The following is a 14,718-nucleotide window of genomic DNA, read 5'->3' as shown; positions in this document are numbered from 1 at the left end:
GGGTGTCAGGTGTTTTCCTGCTTTGATGGCCTCGCAGCTCTGGAAACTCCCGTGACTGTCTCACTGGCAGGAACATACTGTCCCCTTAGGCCTCTCCAAGGCCTTCCACCCCCACCCCCCAGCTTGACCTCGGCGGGCCCCTGGATGACTCAGGTCCTCCCTAGAGCCAGTCACAGCTGAGTGGCAAAGTGGTTACCCTTGGGAGGCGTGGTGCTGTGAGATGCTTGAGGTACAGGGCGGACTGGAAATTAAAGAGGTGGGGGAGAGGCAGTCTGGCCCGGAGTCAAGAACTGAGGGTGGGTGGGAAAGCATACAGCTGGGGCCCAGGCAGCCTTCCCAGGGTGGGGAGGGCGCTGGATGCCAGGCCTAGCCAGGTGAAAGAGGCACCTTTCTAATCACAGCTGTGACACCCAGGACACTGAACTGCCCTGGCATGTCCTCACCCATGGGCCGGGCACTGCTGGTCCCAGGGGTTCGTATTGTCCCAACAGGCAGCCCAGACCGACAGGTCCCCAGACCCTGCTGTAGAGGAAGGTCTACCGAAATGAGGCAGAAATCCCAGACCTGCCTGCACTGGCTGTCTGACTTCAGGAAAATGATTCAACCTCTGAGCCTGTTTTTTCATCTATAAGAATGCAGGACAGCAGTGATGGTCTCCTTTTTTTTTTTTTTTTTTTTTTTTTAAGCTGGAGTCTTGCTCTGTCGCCCAGGCTGGAGTGCAGTGGTGTGATCTCAGCTCACTGCAACCTCTGCCTCCCCGGTTCAAGTGATTCTCCTGCCTCAGCCTCCCGAGTAGCTGGGATTACAGGCACAAGCCACCACGCCTGGCTAGTTTTTGTATTTTTAGTAGAAATGAGGTTTCGCCATATTGGCCAGGCTGGTCTCGAACTCCTGGCCTCAAGTCATCTGCCTGCCTCAGCCTCCCAAGGTGCTGGGATTGCAGGCATGAGCCACCGTGCCCAGCCAATGACTTGTCTCTTGAGAGGGGTGTAAGGACTTGGCATACGGCAAAGCCCAGGATCAAGTTCCTGGGGCCTGCCATGGCTTGGGTGGGGGGTGGGGAGTTGGGTGGGGGAGGTTGAGTCCCCTGAGATTGTGGTGGAATGGAGCACCCACCAGCAACCCCCCACCCCTCTCCAGGCCAGCGCTTTCCACAGACTTTTCACAGACCTGGAGGGGCTGAAGGACCCACCTACCTAGAACACAGGCGATCAGGATGACAGTGCTGGGAAGGCACAAAGAGGTCATTTCACAGATGGAAAGACAGAGATTTAAAGTGGGAGGCAAGTGACCAAACCCACCTCCTCCCACCTTGGGCCAGAACAGTCAAGACAAACTCAGCACTGCCCCTGGGGAGGCTGGGAAGCCCACCTGGCTCCTCAGTGAGGCAGCCTCGGGCCACAGAGTTCCCTGTCTCCAGGATGGTAAAAGTAACCAATCTTCAACAACCACAGGTACTTGGCCAACTGGCTCTTGTTCTCAACCCTGTGAGGGAGGCATCAACCCTGTCGGTGTACAGATGAGACTGTACACCGCCAACTCGCCCAAGGCACTTGCTTACAATGGCAGAGACAGACCTTGTGACACAGGACTCCCTGATAACTGGGCACGTTGTCTCGATGAGTCGGGGACAGGTTTCCCCTCTTGCATCTTGTAAACACAAGCCACCCCTAAGTCAGGAATCTTCACACACAAGCCCCAGGAAGCCGCGGTTTCCCTCCTAGCTGGCCTCTGGACCGAGTGCAGCCCCACTTGTCTCCCTTTCCCTCCACCATGCCAGGCTCCGACTGGGTCAGGCCAGGTAGGCAACAGAGCTGGCCCAGCCATATCTTTCTGGAGAGTCTGAATCCCCTGGGACACTCTCAGGGCAACAGAAGTGCCAGGGGGCTTGGAGACTGTTAGCGCAGAACCCAAGCTGAAATCTCTCTACCCCCTGCCCACCACCTGTGCCAAAGTTGTTTTTTTGTGTTGGCACAGCTGAGGAAATAAGGAAAGAGGAAACCTGTCTCTTACCTAGTAAGAAGCCTCTCCCCTCCAGGAAAGGGAATATTTGGCTCACAGCTGAAGTGACTAAGGCACAGCTAGGCCTCAGGTGCCTCCTGGCTCCCTGCCTCAGGGAGGCTCAAATGAGAGTGTGAGGGTCCTCACCCCCGTGCCTATTGCTATAGGCAGATGGAGGGGCTCAGATTCATAAAGGCAAAGGACAGCCAGGCTGAGAATGGGGCATGAGGCAAGCAGTATGGGCGCGCTGGGGCCAGCCTCCCCTCGGACGTCCCGTGGCTCACCGCCTTTGCCCCTGCGAGTGGTAGAACATTTGCTGAGGATTAGGCCCAAATACAGCCCTTCCAGAGCTGGCCCAGGAGCTGGAAGAGCAGGGTCACACTAGCTTTATACCCGCTGAGTCCCCCCCCGGCGCTGGCTGTAGTCAGATGGGAGGCTGGGAAGAGCTCCATTCCTGGAGTGGGGCAGAGGTCAGGAGGGGGACCTGGTTTATAACACAGCTGGGGTAGCCAAAGTCCTGGCTGGGCCTGGGGGACACTCAGTCCAGCCACCTGCAGGTCCTGTTCATGCCCCAGTTGGTGCCTGGCTGAGCAGTCAGTCTGAGGGGCCCTGGCATGCCTGACAGTCCTTCATGTCCTCCGAGTAGTCCTCGATCTGGATGGTCACGGTGTGGAAGTGGAACTTCCCTTGGAGGCGGCTGCTGGCTGTCTTCAGCACAGCCTGGGCGTCTGTATTCTGAGCTGGGGGCCGAGAGGACACAGCGGGGGAAGCCATTTACTCTGGCCCTTTGGAACCATCAGGAGCCCAAATCTCATACCCCATCCCCAGCAGAACAGGATGGGGGACCATGAACATGGAGAAGCCCCCAGATTCCATTCCTCTGCCAGGTAGCCTCCCAGCCCAGACCTGGCTCATGCCTGAAAGAGCTGGTAAAGCACTGGCCTTAAGGCCAGGAATCTGCCACCTACTGCCATATACTAGCTGTAAAAGCCTGGCCAAGTAACTTTACCACCCAACCCCAGCCTCAGTTTCTTCATGGATAAATGAGATTGTGCTGATCAGATGGAATAATGCGTATCAAGTACTCAGCATGAGGCTGGGCTTGATGCATGGGCTCTGTGAGCATCTGGGGTCACCTGGACCCGTTGGGGATGGCACTAGGCCTTTGGCTGCCTGTCTCCCACCCCACCCTGAGTGTCCCAAGCACTCACCAATGGCGATGTGGACAGACAGAACAGGCTGGGCCACGGTCAGTGCCCAGATATGCAGGCTGTGCAGGGCTTCTACCCCCTCCACCGACAGCAGCAGATCCCGAACAGCTGTGAAGTCAACACCCTTGGGGGTCCCTGAGGACGGCAAGGACAGGGGAAACTAAAGGAAACTACCCCTCCCACGCCTGCCCATTGGTGCAGGGCTGGCTCCTGATCCTCAGGCGTCATCCCCTCAAAGAAGACCTCCTTGGCCTGCAGGTCTGAGGCTGCCTTCACCTCCCAAGCTCTCTGCCCTATCACTCTGTTGTATTTCCTCTCCACTCTTAACACTGAAATTATTTATGAATGTACTTATTGTCAGTTTCTCCCTCTAAAATGGACACTCCATGAGGGCAGGACAGTCTCCTTTGATTACCACAGTATCCTCGGTGCCTAAAACAGCACCTACTCCATAGTAGGTGCTCAATAAATATATTTTTTGGTTTTTTTTGAGACGGAATCTTGCTCTGTCACCCAGGCTGGAGTGCAGTGGCGTGACCTTGGCTCACTGCAACCTCTGCCTCCCTGGTTCAAGCAATTATCCTGCCTCAGCCTCCTGAGTAGCTGGGACTACAGGCGTGTGCCACCACGCCCGGCTAATTTTTGTATTTTTGGTAGAGACAGGGTTTCACTGTGTTAGCCAGGCTGGTCTTGAACTCCTGACCTCAGGTAATCTGCCTGCCTTGGCCTCCCAAAGTGCTGGGATTACAGGTGTGAGCCACTGCACCTGGCCAATAAATATATTTTTGAATGGAAAGAAGGAAAGAACAGATCCTGAGAATCCTTGGACCCACCCGGGGCACGATCATCATCTTCATCATTATCGCTTTTATCTGGGTTAGCATATTCTTGGAGAAAAAGCTCTGACCTGCAGCCAAATACTGCTAAGCCCAGGCCAGCATCTTACTCCATTCCAGACTGACCCTGACCACACAGAGGCCTATGACCCTGGCCCAAGACCCCAGGCCTAGAGCATAAGAAAGCCAAGGTGCAGGGCCAGGTGTGGTGGCTCACATCTGTAACTCCAGCACTTTGAGAGGCCGAAGTGAGATGATGGCTTGAGCCCAAAAGTTCGAGACCAGCCAGGGCAACATAGTGAGACCCCCGATCTCTACAAAACATTTAAAAGTTAGCCAGACATGGTGGCATGCGCCTGTGGTCCCAGCTACTTGGGAGGCTGAGGCAGGAGGATTACTTGAGCCTAGGAGGTCGAGGCTGCAGTGAGCCTTGGTGGCACCACTGCACTCTAGCTTGGATGACAGAGCAAGACCCTGTTTCAAAAAAAAGAAAAAAGAAAAAAAAAAGGTAATTCAGGGCAGACCAGATCATTCTCCACCACTGACCGTTCTCCAACCCCACAAAGCACAGCCATGTCCCCCCAGGGTGTGGCATTGTTTGGTCCCTAAGATGTAGGAAAGGCCTGCGCTGCAGTGGATTCAGTAGCTTTGTCCAAGGCTGACTGTCCTTCTCTGAGCCTCAGTCTGCCCCTCTGTGCAATGGGAAGCATAATCCTCACCCCCTCTCTCTTCCTGAGAGAAGGCAGCCAGAGCCTGGGGAAGTGTATAGGGGAGGGCTGGAGAGCTCCAGATGCTATAGATGTCCCCCAGAAGCCACCTGACTAGGCAGAGGAGGCACCCTTAGGGGTAGGGGGAAGGGAAGACTCGGGCTGGGGGACGGTTCCAGGAACTGCCACACCTGAAAGCCCAGGCTCTATGTCAAGATCAGCCCAGGGGCCCCAGGAGGTTTTCCAGCCTATGCCGGGGCTCCAGATCCTGGCTCCCCGCCCATGTGCTAGGATGCCCCAGACACACACATACCCTATTTGAGCTGATTAGCACTTGAGAGCCAAGAGCAAAAAGGGAGCCACAAAGCCCAGGTTACCTTCCATCAACACCAGGATCACATCTCTCAGGATGGTCAAGGTTGTCCCCAGGACCAGGATGGAGAAGACGAAGGTGCAGATGGGGTCTACATACTTGTATTCTGGCTGCAGGAAGACAGGAAGGCAGACCTGGAGTTCACCATCTAACACCTCAGCTTCCCTTCTCCCCTCCCACCCAGCACTGCTGGGGAGAGGTGCTCTCTCTGCTGGGTGGGCATGAGCCTCGCCCTGGCCCTGCCTCCCAGTTTTCTGCTCTTTATTTCACATCTGCAAGAGCAGAAAGGACAGACCACAGTTCAGAATAAGGCAGTCCCTTCCCACCCCTCCTTCTCAAGGAGCTGAGACATGGACAGAGCAAAAAGGCATCTTAGATACCATCTGATCCGCCATCCATCCCCATTTGACAGATGGGGAAATTGAGGCTCCGTTAGAGCAAGCAAACTCACCCAATGTCACATGGCTAGCAAGGAGGAGAGCCAAGCTTCAGAGCAAATGCCTGCCTCTTTCCACTACAGCTCCCTGCCTCTATGTGATGGGCATTACCCAGGGTTTGACAACACACAGTCGTAGGTTTGAATCTGGCTCTATGCTTTACCGGCTGTGTGACACTGTGCAAGTCACTGAACCTTTCTGAGCTACAGAAAACACTACCACCTACCCTTCAGGTTGTTGTGAGGATCAGAAGTGCTGACACTTGGTAGGTATTGGATAAATGTTCCTTTCCTCTCCCCACCCTTTTCCCTAGAACTGGGAGGGAGCTAGAATCTGAAAAGGACCCCCTGTAGAGAGTATACTCAGGTGGTCTACACTCCCCTGCCACCCCCACCACCCTGTGTCCCAGCTCTGACCTTGAAGTATAAAATATAGGCTGCCACTAGGACGCCCATGCTCTGCATAAAGTCCCCGATCACATGGATGAAGGCAGCTCGGACGCTGGGATTCTCCTCCTGCTGGTTGGTGGTGCCATGGCTGTGCCCATGGCCAGACTGGTGAAGGGTCAACCCCATTCTATGGAAGTAGAGACAAAGCCAAGGGCTCACTGAGGTCGCAGATGGAGGTCACCTATTAGGACTAGCCAACTTGTAGGGCAAAAATCTCAAGCCCCCAAACCTTGTGATCTCTTTGGCCATGTGAGAAGTCCAACCCACGTGGCCTTGGTTCAGACAGCCATGAGAGATAGGGCCCAGCGCCAATGCCAGGCTGAGTCTGGGCACAACAATGCCACAGTGCCAAATCTCAGAGCAGGAGGGCATTAGGGAGGTCACTGTCAGTTCACTCCATCATGTCACAGATGGGGAAACTGAGGCCTCTGAACAAAGACGAGAAAGACCCCGAAAGAGACACCCATTGTCTCTAACTAAGACCAATTTCAGACTTGGGTTCTGCCCCTAGGGACAGCTACTCCTGCAACAACTGGCCTCTTCCCACCCCACTTCAGGTATGAAGCCACCAAGGCTAGTCCCTGACATGTATCAGGGAGTGGGTAGAGTGGATGAAGACTCTGATTTACAGCTCCCAGTGTTCTTGGCCTAGGCCTTAGGTAGGACCCAGGTGTTCCAGGTGCCAGAGCTCAGACCATTAGGGAAGTTCTGTCCCTGTGGCGTATGCTGGAAAGTGGCACGGTCCCTTTCCGCAAAGCAGACATAGGTGTGGGTGTGAGAGGAGGGAGGAGGAGGGGAGACGAGGGAAACTGGGGCCCCACTCACATGATGTTCACAGCCACAGCGCAGCCCGACGTGATCAGCATGGTCCCCCCGTCAATTTCATAGTCCCCAGAGATCAGCCGCTCCACAGCCAGGTACACCAGTACCCCAGTCACGACCCAGATGGACAGTACAGAGACCAGGGCTCCCAAGATCTCTGAGGAAGAACCCAACCCCAACACCCACCTTGGCATGGGCCTGAAGCTAAGGAGTCTTCCCCCTTCCTTCAGGATCCTCCCCACCCACCCCCCACACAAAGTCAGGACCTGGGTCCCACTGGGCTCTGCTGAAGGTATGGCCGGCATGGCTGCCCCTTACCCCACCCCTCATATATCTAGGAATGTAAGAGCTAGAAGGAACTAATAAGTCATCATCTGAGTCCACCTTTTTGGTTGTACATGTAAAGAAGCTGACTTATTAAAGTATGTGCCTTTTGTTCAGCTAGTAAACTGAGGCTTCTGGGGAAGACAGGCTGGGCCATCTCCCACAAAGAGGAAGGTGATGATGCAGTCCAGGGTGAACGGAAGAGAGGTTAAAGCCTATATCTTCCAGCAGCCTTTGCTGGCCTTCCCCTCCCCCCAGAGCTGATCCACAGAGTTATGTGCAGTGTTAATGCCATTGTCATTTGTTCTTGAAGTTTGGCTACTGCACTTCTTAGGAAGGTCAACTTTGCTTCCCTGCAGACTGAGAGCTCCTGGATGACTGGGACCAGGGCTCCCCCATCAGACTAGGATTTCCCAGAGGACAGAGGCCATGGTTGACATCCTCTTCCCCCATCCAGATCACCCTCCTGGCCTCACTCAGGGGAGGAATGGGGGATCCACCCATTACAGCCACCTAAGAACCCCTGTTCTAACCCACCCTCTCTCTCAACCCCATCTCCAGCCAAACCGCGATCCTCACCAGCTCTCTGCCAGCCAAAGTTCATGGTCTTGGTGGCTGGCCGGGAGGACATCCAGAGGGAGAAGAGGCTGATGAGCATGCTGGCAAAGTCAGTGAGCAGGTGCGCTGCGTCAGTCATGACAGCCAAGCTGTGTGCCAGGTACCCACCTGCAGGGTGGAGGGTCCTTATCAGCTCCCCCAGAGAGCTGGCTCCCAAGACTGTGTGTGCAGCAGGGAGACCACAGGCTCTGGAAGAAGACATTCTAGGCTCAAGATCTCTCTACCCATGAGCTGTACCACCGTGACAAGTGACCTACTCTCTCTGAGCCTCAACTTCCACTCTCTGTGAAATGGGCCACCAATATCTCCTTAGAGGGTGAATGTGCACATCAAGTTCAAATAGGGACTGGAAAACATAGTAGATACTCAGTAAATGCTCTTCCCTTCTAGGAATTCAGGGCTTCCCTTAGCTACGAGTTGTGCGTGATCTTTGGCAAGTTACTTAACCTGAACATGACTCAGTTTCATCATCTGTAAAGTAAGGAGAATAACGTCACCCGTGTGAGAACACAGGTTGTTGTTAGACCTGCATCAGATAATGTGTATATAAAGGCTTACTGTAGTGTGTGTTCAGTAAGTGTTTAGTGTCAGTATTGCTGGGAACATCCAGTCTATCCATGCACCAACTTCATTTAATTAGCCCAAAAGTGCTTACCAACGACTTCTCCGATCATGAACAACAGGCAGATGGCAGAGGCTACATACAGCTGGCGCTGGGCCTTCCCCTTCTTGGGGTCACAGTGACTGTCAGGACCCTTCTGAGCATGGCAGTAATGGTTGCTCTGGGCAGCCAGCTCAATGGCCTGCAAGTCCAGGCCAGGTCGGGGCAGAGGGATCCAGCCAGCCCCTTCCTGCCACAGAGATCCCGTGTATGACCTGGCCAGAGGGGAAGAGAGGGAACGCTCAGCTCTGAGATGAGGTAAGGAGGGCCGACTCTAGTCCCATTTCTCTGTGAGGCCTTGTGTCCACTGGGAAAAATAGCTAAGGACGCTCCGAGCTCGACAAACCAGAGGTGAGAAGCCTGTATTCAGACGGGGATGATAGGGGAATGGGAGTCCTGGGGCCCGGGGCCCGGGGTCCCCAATCCCTTCAGAGGCCAGAGGAGGCGAAGACCCTGGGAACCGGCCAAGGGGCGTGCTGTCCAGTGGAGCGCGGGGAAGGAACAGAGCGCAGGCTCTGGGAGAACAGCAGGCCCCCTCCAGCGCACTTGGGACACAGGGCCTCCCCGGGGCGGGGCTGCCTGGGGCAAAGTGCTGGGCGGGGCGGGAGTCCAGGCATGGGAACCGCCAATCCCCCGGCCCCAGGCCCCCCGCGGGCAGGGGTCAGGATCTGGGCTGGGCCCCAAGGGAGAGACGGTCCTTGGGCCACAGCCCATTATCTTCGTTCCCTCACCTCACCCCACCCCTCCTGCATGGTTCCAGCTCAAGCCGCAGCCAAAACCAACCACTGCTAGGATGGCAAATGCGGAGGTGCGTCGGCTGCCGCCAAAATTCCCGCCTGTCCCCGGGCTCTCGCCTTACCGGATTGCCGGCCTGGAGTCCAACAGATGCTGCTTCTCCTTGGCCTCCATGCAGTCCCGCGCCGAGTCCCGGCAGCCGCGCAGCCGCCCCGCCGAGTGCGCCCTGAAAGTTGCGCGCGGGACTCCGGGTGGCGCTCACCCACCTGCCCGGAGGGCCCCGCGAGGTGCGTTCACTCCGGCCCGGCTCCTGCGGCCCCTGAGCTCCCCCGGCTCCCGCTGCGGCTGCAGCTCCGGCTCTGGCTCCGCGTGCCAAGCGCTCCCGTGTCTCGGGTCAGCCGCTGCGCCCCGCGGCCGCCGGCTTTATCCGGCCCTCGCCAACCCGTGTGAAGCGGCCGTCGGCGCGTCGTGTGCAAAAGCCCGCGGGGAAGGGGGGGCGGTCGCCGGCTGCAAAAGGCGCCCGGCTGTGGCCCCGCACACCTGTGCCTGCGCCCATGGGGCCCGCGGAGCCCACCTGCCGGCCGCGAGAAGTCTGCCAGCCTTCGCCCGGCGCGGCGCCGGGTGTTGCTGAGTGAGGACGGGGTGACGCCTGCGCCCCCTCTCCCGCGCGGGGTGAGCCGCCTCGCCGCCGAAAAGTTCTCGACTTTAGTTTGTAGAAATCCGCTTTGTTGGTCCCGACGGCAGGAATGTGGCTCCTTGCCTCCGAAGAGGGTCTCCAGAGGCTACTGGGGCCGCGTCTGCCCCCTCCGACTGGCGGCTGCCCTGGGCTTGATCATGTTCCCCTCTCAGGCAGGAGACCCCCCCGAGGTCGGCTTGCGTTCCTGTCCTCCTGCTAGGAGGGTCCTGGGGTGGGGTGGGCTGCGCCGCCCTCAGGCTGGGGCAGTGTCTCTCCCTAGGACCGGCTGGGACTGATCGACCCATCCTCGCCACTGAAGCAGCGCCAGCTCCTCCTCTCCTGCGCGCAGGAGAATCTGGAGTGGCCGGCTTTGTCTCCACCCGCACAGAGAACAGTGTCATCGGCAGTCACCATCGGAGCAGAGACGACCACTGCCACTGCTGCCACCCCTTCTCCCCTCCCCCGCAGCGGCTCCCGGGAGCCCCAGGAAGCCTGACAAGCAAGCCTGGGAGATGCAGGCCGGAGGTGCCACCGTGTTGGTACCGCTGGGAGAAGCCCTGTCCTTCCTGGCCAGCTTGGTGCCCCACCCACTTGAAGCAGCCTCCTTCCCTGGCGGTTCTTGGGGATTGGGGAGCCTGTGGCCCCCACTCTGGTCTCTGACAGGTGCCCTCTGTGTAGAAGGAAGCTGCTGGAGACCTCCCTGTCTGGTCAATTCGTCTCCCCAGCACCCTTGGTCGCTAGGACCATAGGCTTGGTGGGTATGGCCTTTCACAGAGCCAAGAGTCAGAGGTGCAGGCCTCTTGCCCACACCACTGGGGACAGGAAGGGGCTCTTTCAGTCTCTCATCTTGTAGGAGACGGGGTGCCAGGAGTGAGGATGTGAGGTGCACCCGCTCTGCTTGGGTCCTCACTGAGTGCCTCTCTGCCTTCTCTGGACTCTGGTTTTCTTCTGGAAAACCTCAGACACCCTGGTTTTCTCCAGGTCTATCTACTCTGAGCACCAGCAGGCTCAGCATTACCTGGAGAAGGTGTTACAACGCAGGTTACAGGTCCCTGCATCAGACCAACCAAACCAGAATCTCTGGGTGTGGAGCCTGAATATTTCCAGGATTCAGTAGGTCTGGGGCAGGGCCTGGGAATCTGTATTTATAAAATTCTCTGGTGCTATTGTGGCATCATTGTTCATTTTTTATGTATAGTGGTTTTTTTGTTTGTTTGTTTGTTTGTTTTTGAGACAGAGTTTCATTTCTGTCTCTGTCGCCCAGGCTCGACTGCAATCTCAGCTCACTGCAATCTCTGCTTCCCGGATTCAAGTGATTCTCCTGCCTCAGCTTCCTGAGTAGCTGGGATTACAGGTGCCCACGACCATGCCAAGCTAATTTTTGTATTTTTAGTACAGACGGGGTTTCACCATGTTGGCCAGGCTGGTCCTGAGGTTATGATTTTTTTCAAAGAACACCTTTATCTAAAGTATTTAGGGATAAAATGTCATCTAGGTTTTGCCTTAAAATAATCCCAGTGGGGAGAGTACGGTACTGGTATAGAAGAAACAAATATGTCACCAGCTGTTGAAACTGAGTGATGGGTAAATGGGGTACACTATAACTATTCCCTCTACTTTTCAGTATTTAAAAAATTTTGGCTGGGTGCGGCAGCTCACGCCTATAATCCCAGCACTTTGGGAGACTGAGGCAGGCGGATCACCTGAGGTTAAGAGTTCGAGACCAGCCTGGTCAACATGGCAAAACCTCGTCTCTACTAAAAATAAGAAAATTAGCCAGGCATGGTGGCAGGCACCTGTAATCCCAGCTACTCAGAATTCTGAGGCAGGAGAATCACTTGAACCCGGGAGGTAGAGGTTGCAGTGAGCCGAGATCATGCCATTGCACTCCAGCGTGGGCAACCAAGAGTGAAACTCTGTCTAAAAAAAAAAAAAAAAGTTTCAGAATTAAAGACTTGGGGAAAAATAAACCTTTCCTGGCAATTCTGATGTAGCAGCCCATGGAACTGTATTCAAGATTCATTGAAAGAACCCCCTTGAAGCCAGCTGTCCTCTCTTGCAGCATGATTTTAAAGGAAGCATGTTGATCAAGAACGCTTCATACCATCTTAAGGGTTCTAGTTTGCAAGTACAGGAAGAGCCCTTCCTATGGCAAAGGAAAGATCCCCTTAGTTGCAATTAACAGGTATCTTCCTGGAATTTAATCTTTAACTGATTACCCAAAGTCTCAACTGCTCTCTCTTCTCTTCCATAAGTGACAAGATATGGGGCTGAAATGCTTGCTGCTTACATGATCAGTAGCCTGGAGAAGTAACAGAACGTACACACGTTATAATACTGATTCTTGTGATTTCAAGGTGATGAAAACCTCTCTCTTTCTGGCCTCAAATTTCTCCTTCTGGACTCAAATCCCTTCAGTTTTCTGTGGGAGGATACTTTAGGAGACCAAACCACAAAGAAAAACAAGTATGTGATTGTCAAAAAAACAAAAAAATTGACCGCTCCTCTTTCTGCTACCCCAATCAGAAAGAGGAGCTGTGATGTGGTAGAGGGGCACATGGAGGGCTTCTGAGGGCTGGCAATGTTTTTTTTTTTTCACCTGAGTGGTAGTAACATAAGGTTTCATTTTACAATAGGTTATTAAACTGTACGATGAGTTTTGTGCACTTTTAAGGGTGTGTGTGTGTATTACGCCGTGTTTTAAAAACTAAAACAAAATGCTTCAGAACTTGAGAAAGGACTGGAAATGAGAGCAAAATCTGATTCTTTGAAATTCAAAGTTAGGAACTGAGTTAGCTTTAGAAAAACTACCAAACTCCCAGAAGTGAAAATGGGCAGAGGTTGTGAGGGTTTCTGAGCACTGTCCTAAAGCAAGTTCCACAGAACTCTAGTTCCGGAGGATGTCATATGAATAAGTTGGGAAATTCAGTCCACACACACAAAATGAAAGACTTAGGGTCAGGCAGCATTCCAAGCGCCATGAACTTGATGGTCCTCGTCTAAAGTTAATTTGCTTTCTTTACGGTGGGACGACTCAGACCCCTTAATTTGCTACTGTGATCTGAATGTCTAAAAGGGGGAACAGGCTCTGCAATGCTCCTCGAAGTTGTAAGTCCCTGGTGTATCAGCCCTGGTGAATGCGCTGCCTCGGATTCGCTCAGCCTTGCCTCTCTCCAGGCCCTTGGCTTCTTGCTCATGGAGATCCTGGATGCTACTGGGCCACAGTCATGAATTCATCCCCTACTGCCGGTGGCTGACTTGGCCTTTCCTGGCGTGAGTCTGGGCACCAGCCTGGCCCCATTGTGTTCACTGAGGTGGAGACAGCAGCTGCCCCACCCTTGTCCAACCCAACTGGACCATGGAGGCCCTGGCACCTCCCACCATTTCCAGACTCAACTGAAGTACCACCCAATGTGGCAGGTGACCTTGCTCCCCCTGCAGCTGCACCACCTGAAGTCAAGGCGGAATGAACAGTATGGGAGGCGGGAGACAGGAAGGAGCCAGTAGACACATTTCTTTTTTTTTTCTTCTCTAGATGAAGGACTTTGAATCATGTTGTGTTCTTTATGGCCTGCTGGAAACATCTCACATGACTAAGCAGCCAGCCCAGTCTTTGGTGAAGCTGTGGCCAGCTTAGCCACGCGACACCTTGTACTTGCTTCCCTCCTTGCCTGCCTCGCTTCCATTTTCCTTCCCTCTGTTGGCCTTGGGAGTGTGCCTCGTAGGGTCTCAGAAAACAATACCCCGAAATGAAGGCCTCCCTCGGAAGCAAACATTTCTCTCTGACCTTCTCCTGCCCTCCTGTCTCTGGTCCCTTATTCTCCCCCAAGGCTAGCTATAAAAACTACAATCCCTCTTCCCTAAAAGCCTGCCCTAAAACCTAAAAATATTACTCTAACTTTCCTCTTTCTTTCTGTGTAAAACTGGCCATAGGAAATTATTTGACCTTTGTCTGATTGTAGGTCAGAAGACCCCCATCCAGAGAGAGTCCTGCGCCATATGAGGAAGGAAGGAATGCTGCGCAGAGAGGCCGAAAAGAATCTTGACAGACAGGCCTCGCTGGGTTCCCCACTCAGTCTATCAGCATTAGATCAGGCTCTTTTGTCCAATCCTATTTCTACACGGCCATCCATACTTTGTTGAACTAAAGCCTAAAAATGGACAGTTTCTCCTGTATCTTTGGGTCTTCATTCTGAAGGTTCTTGTATCTCATAAAACCATGGTCAAATAAATTGGTGTATTTGTTTGCCTTTTCTCCTATTAATCTGCCTCTTTTTTTTTTTTTTTTTTTGAGACGGAGTTTCACTCTTGTTGCCCAGGCTGGAGTGCAGTGGTGCGATCTTGGCTCACTACAACCTCCGCCTCCTGGGTTCAAGCGATTCTCATGCCTCAGCCTCCCAAGTAGCTAGGATTGCAGGCATGCGCCACCATGCCCAACTAATTTTGTATTTTTAGTAGAGACGGGGCTTCACCATGTTGGTCGGGCTGGTCTGGAACTCCTGACCTCAGATGATCTGCCCTCCTTGTCCTCCCAAAGTGCTGGGATTACAGGCATGAGCCACTGCACCTGCCCAGCCTTAATCTGCCTCTTCTTGATGATTTTCAGTGAACCTTCAGTGAGCACGGGGAAGTCCCTATAACCTGCAACTAAAGCATTTAAATTTTGCCTCAGGCTCTGTTTTCTGGAGAACCAGAGCAACAACACGTTGAACCTGTTCTTGAAGGACCAGCTCAGGGCTGGCTTTCCATGGAGTCCACATTGGGAAATGGTGGTGTCGAGAACTCCTTTACTGGGACCTAAGCCTAGCCCTGCCATTGCCTCCTACCAGGGGTCCTGTTCATTCACACTCAGCCCTCATCTCCAGGAA

General features: G+C 54.1%; 1 protein-coding gene across 1 annotated transcript; it reads right to left on the bottom strand.

Annotated features, from left to right (window-relative positions):
• Positions 1-683: 683 nt before the first annotated feature.
• SLC30A2 (solute carrier family 30 member 2) lies at positions 684-14,320 on the bottom strand. The gene is made up of 8 exons (XM_004025216.4): positions 9,299-14,320; positions 8,434-8,654; positions 7,740-7,886; positions 6,840-6,993; positions 5,982-6,141; positions 5,133-5,238; positions 3,213-3,347; positions 684-2,741 (listed from the first exon to the last, which is right to left on the bottom strand). The coding sequence occupies exons 1-8, from the start codon at positions 9,346-9,348 to the stop codon at positions 2,596-2,598; spliced, it is 1,119 nt and encodes a 372-aa protein (XP_004025265.1). The 5' UTR covers positions 9,349-14,320; the 3' UTR covers positions 684-2,595.
• Positions 14,321-14,718: the final 398 nt, after the last annotated feature.

The sequence above is a fragment of the Gorilla gorilla genome, chromosome 1 (assembly GCF_029281585.2).
Source record: "Gorilla gorilla gorilla isolate KB3781 chromosome 1, NHGRI_mGorGor1-v2.1_pri, whole genome shotgun sequence".
Lineage (NCBI taxonomy): Eukaryota > Metazoa > Chordata > Mammalia > Primates > Hominidae > Gorilla > Gorilla gorilla.
This window is presented reverse-complemented; position numbering and strand designations above follow the sequence as displayed.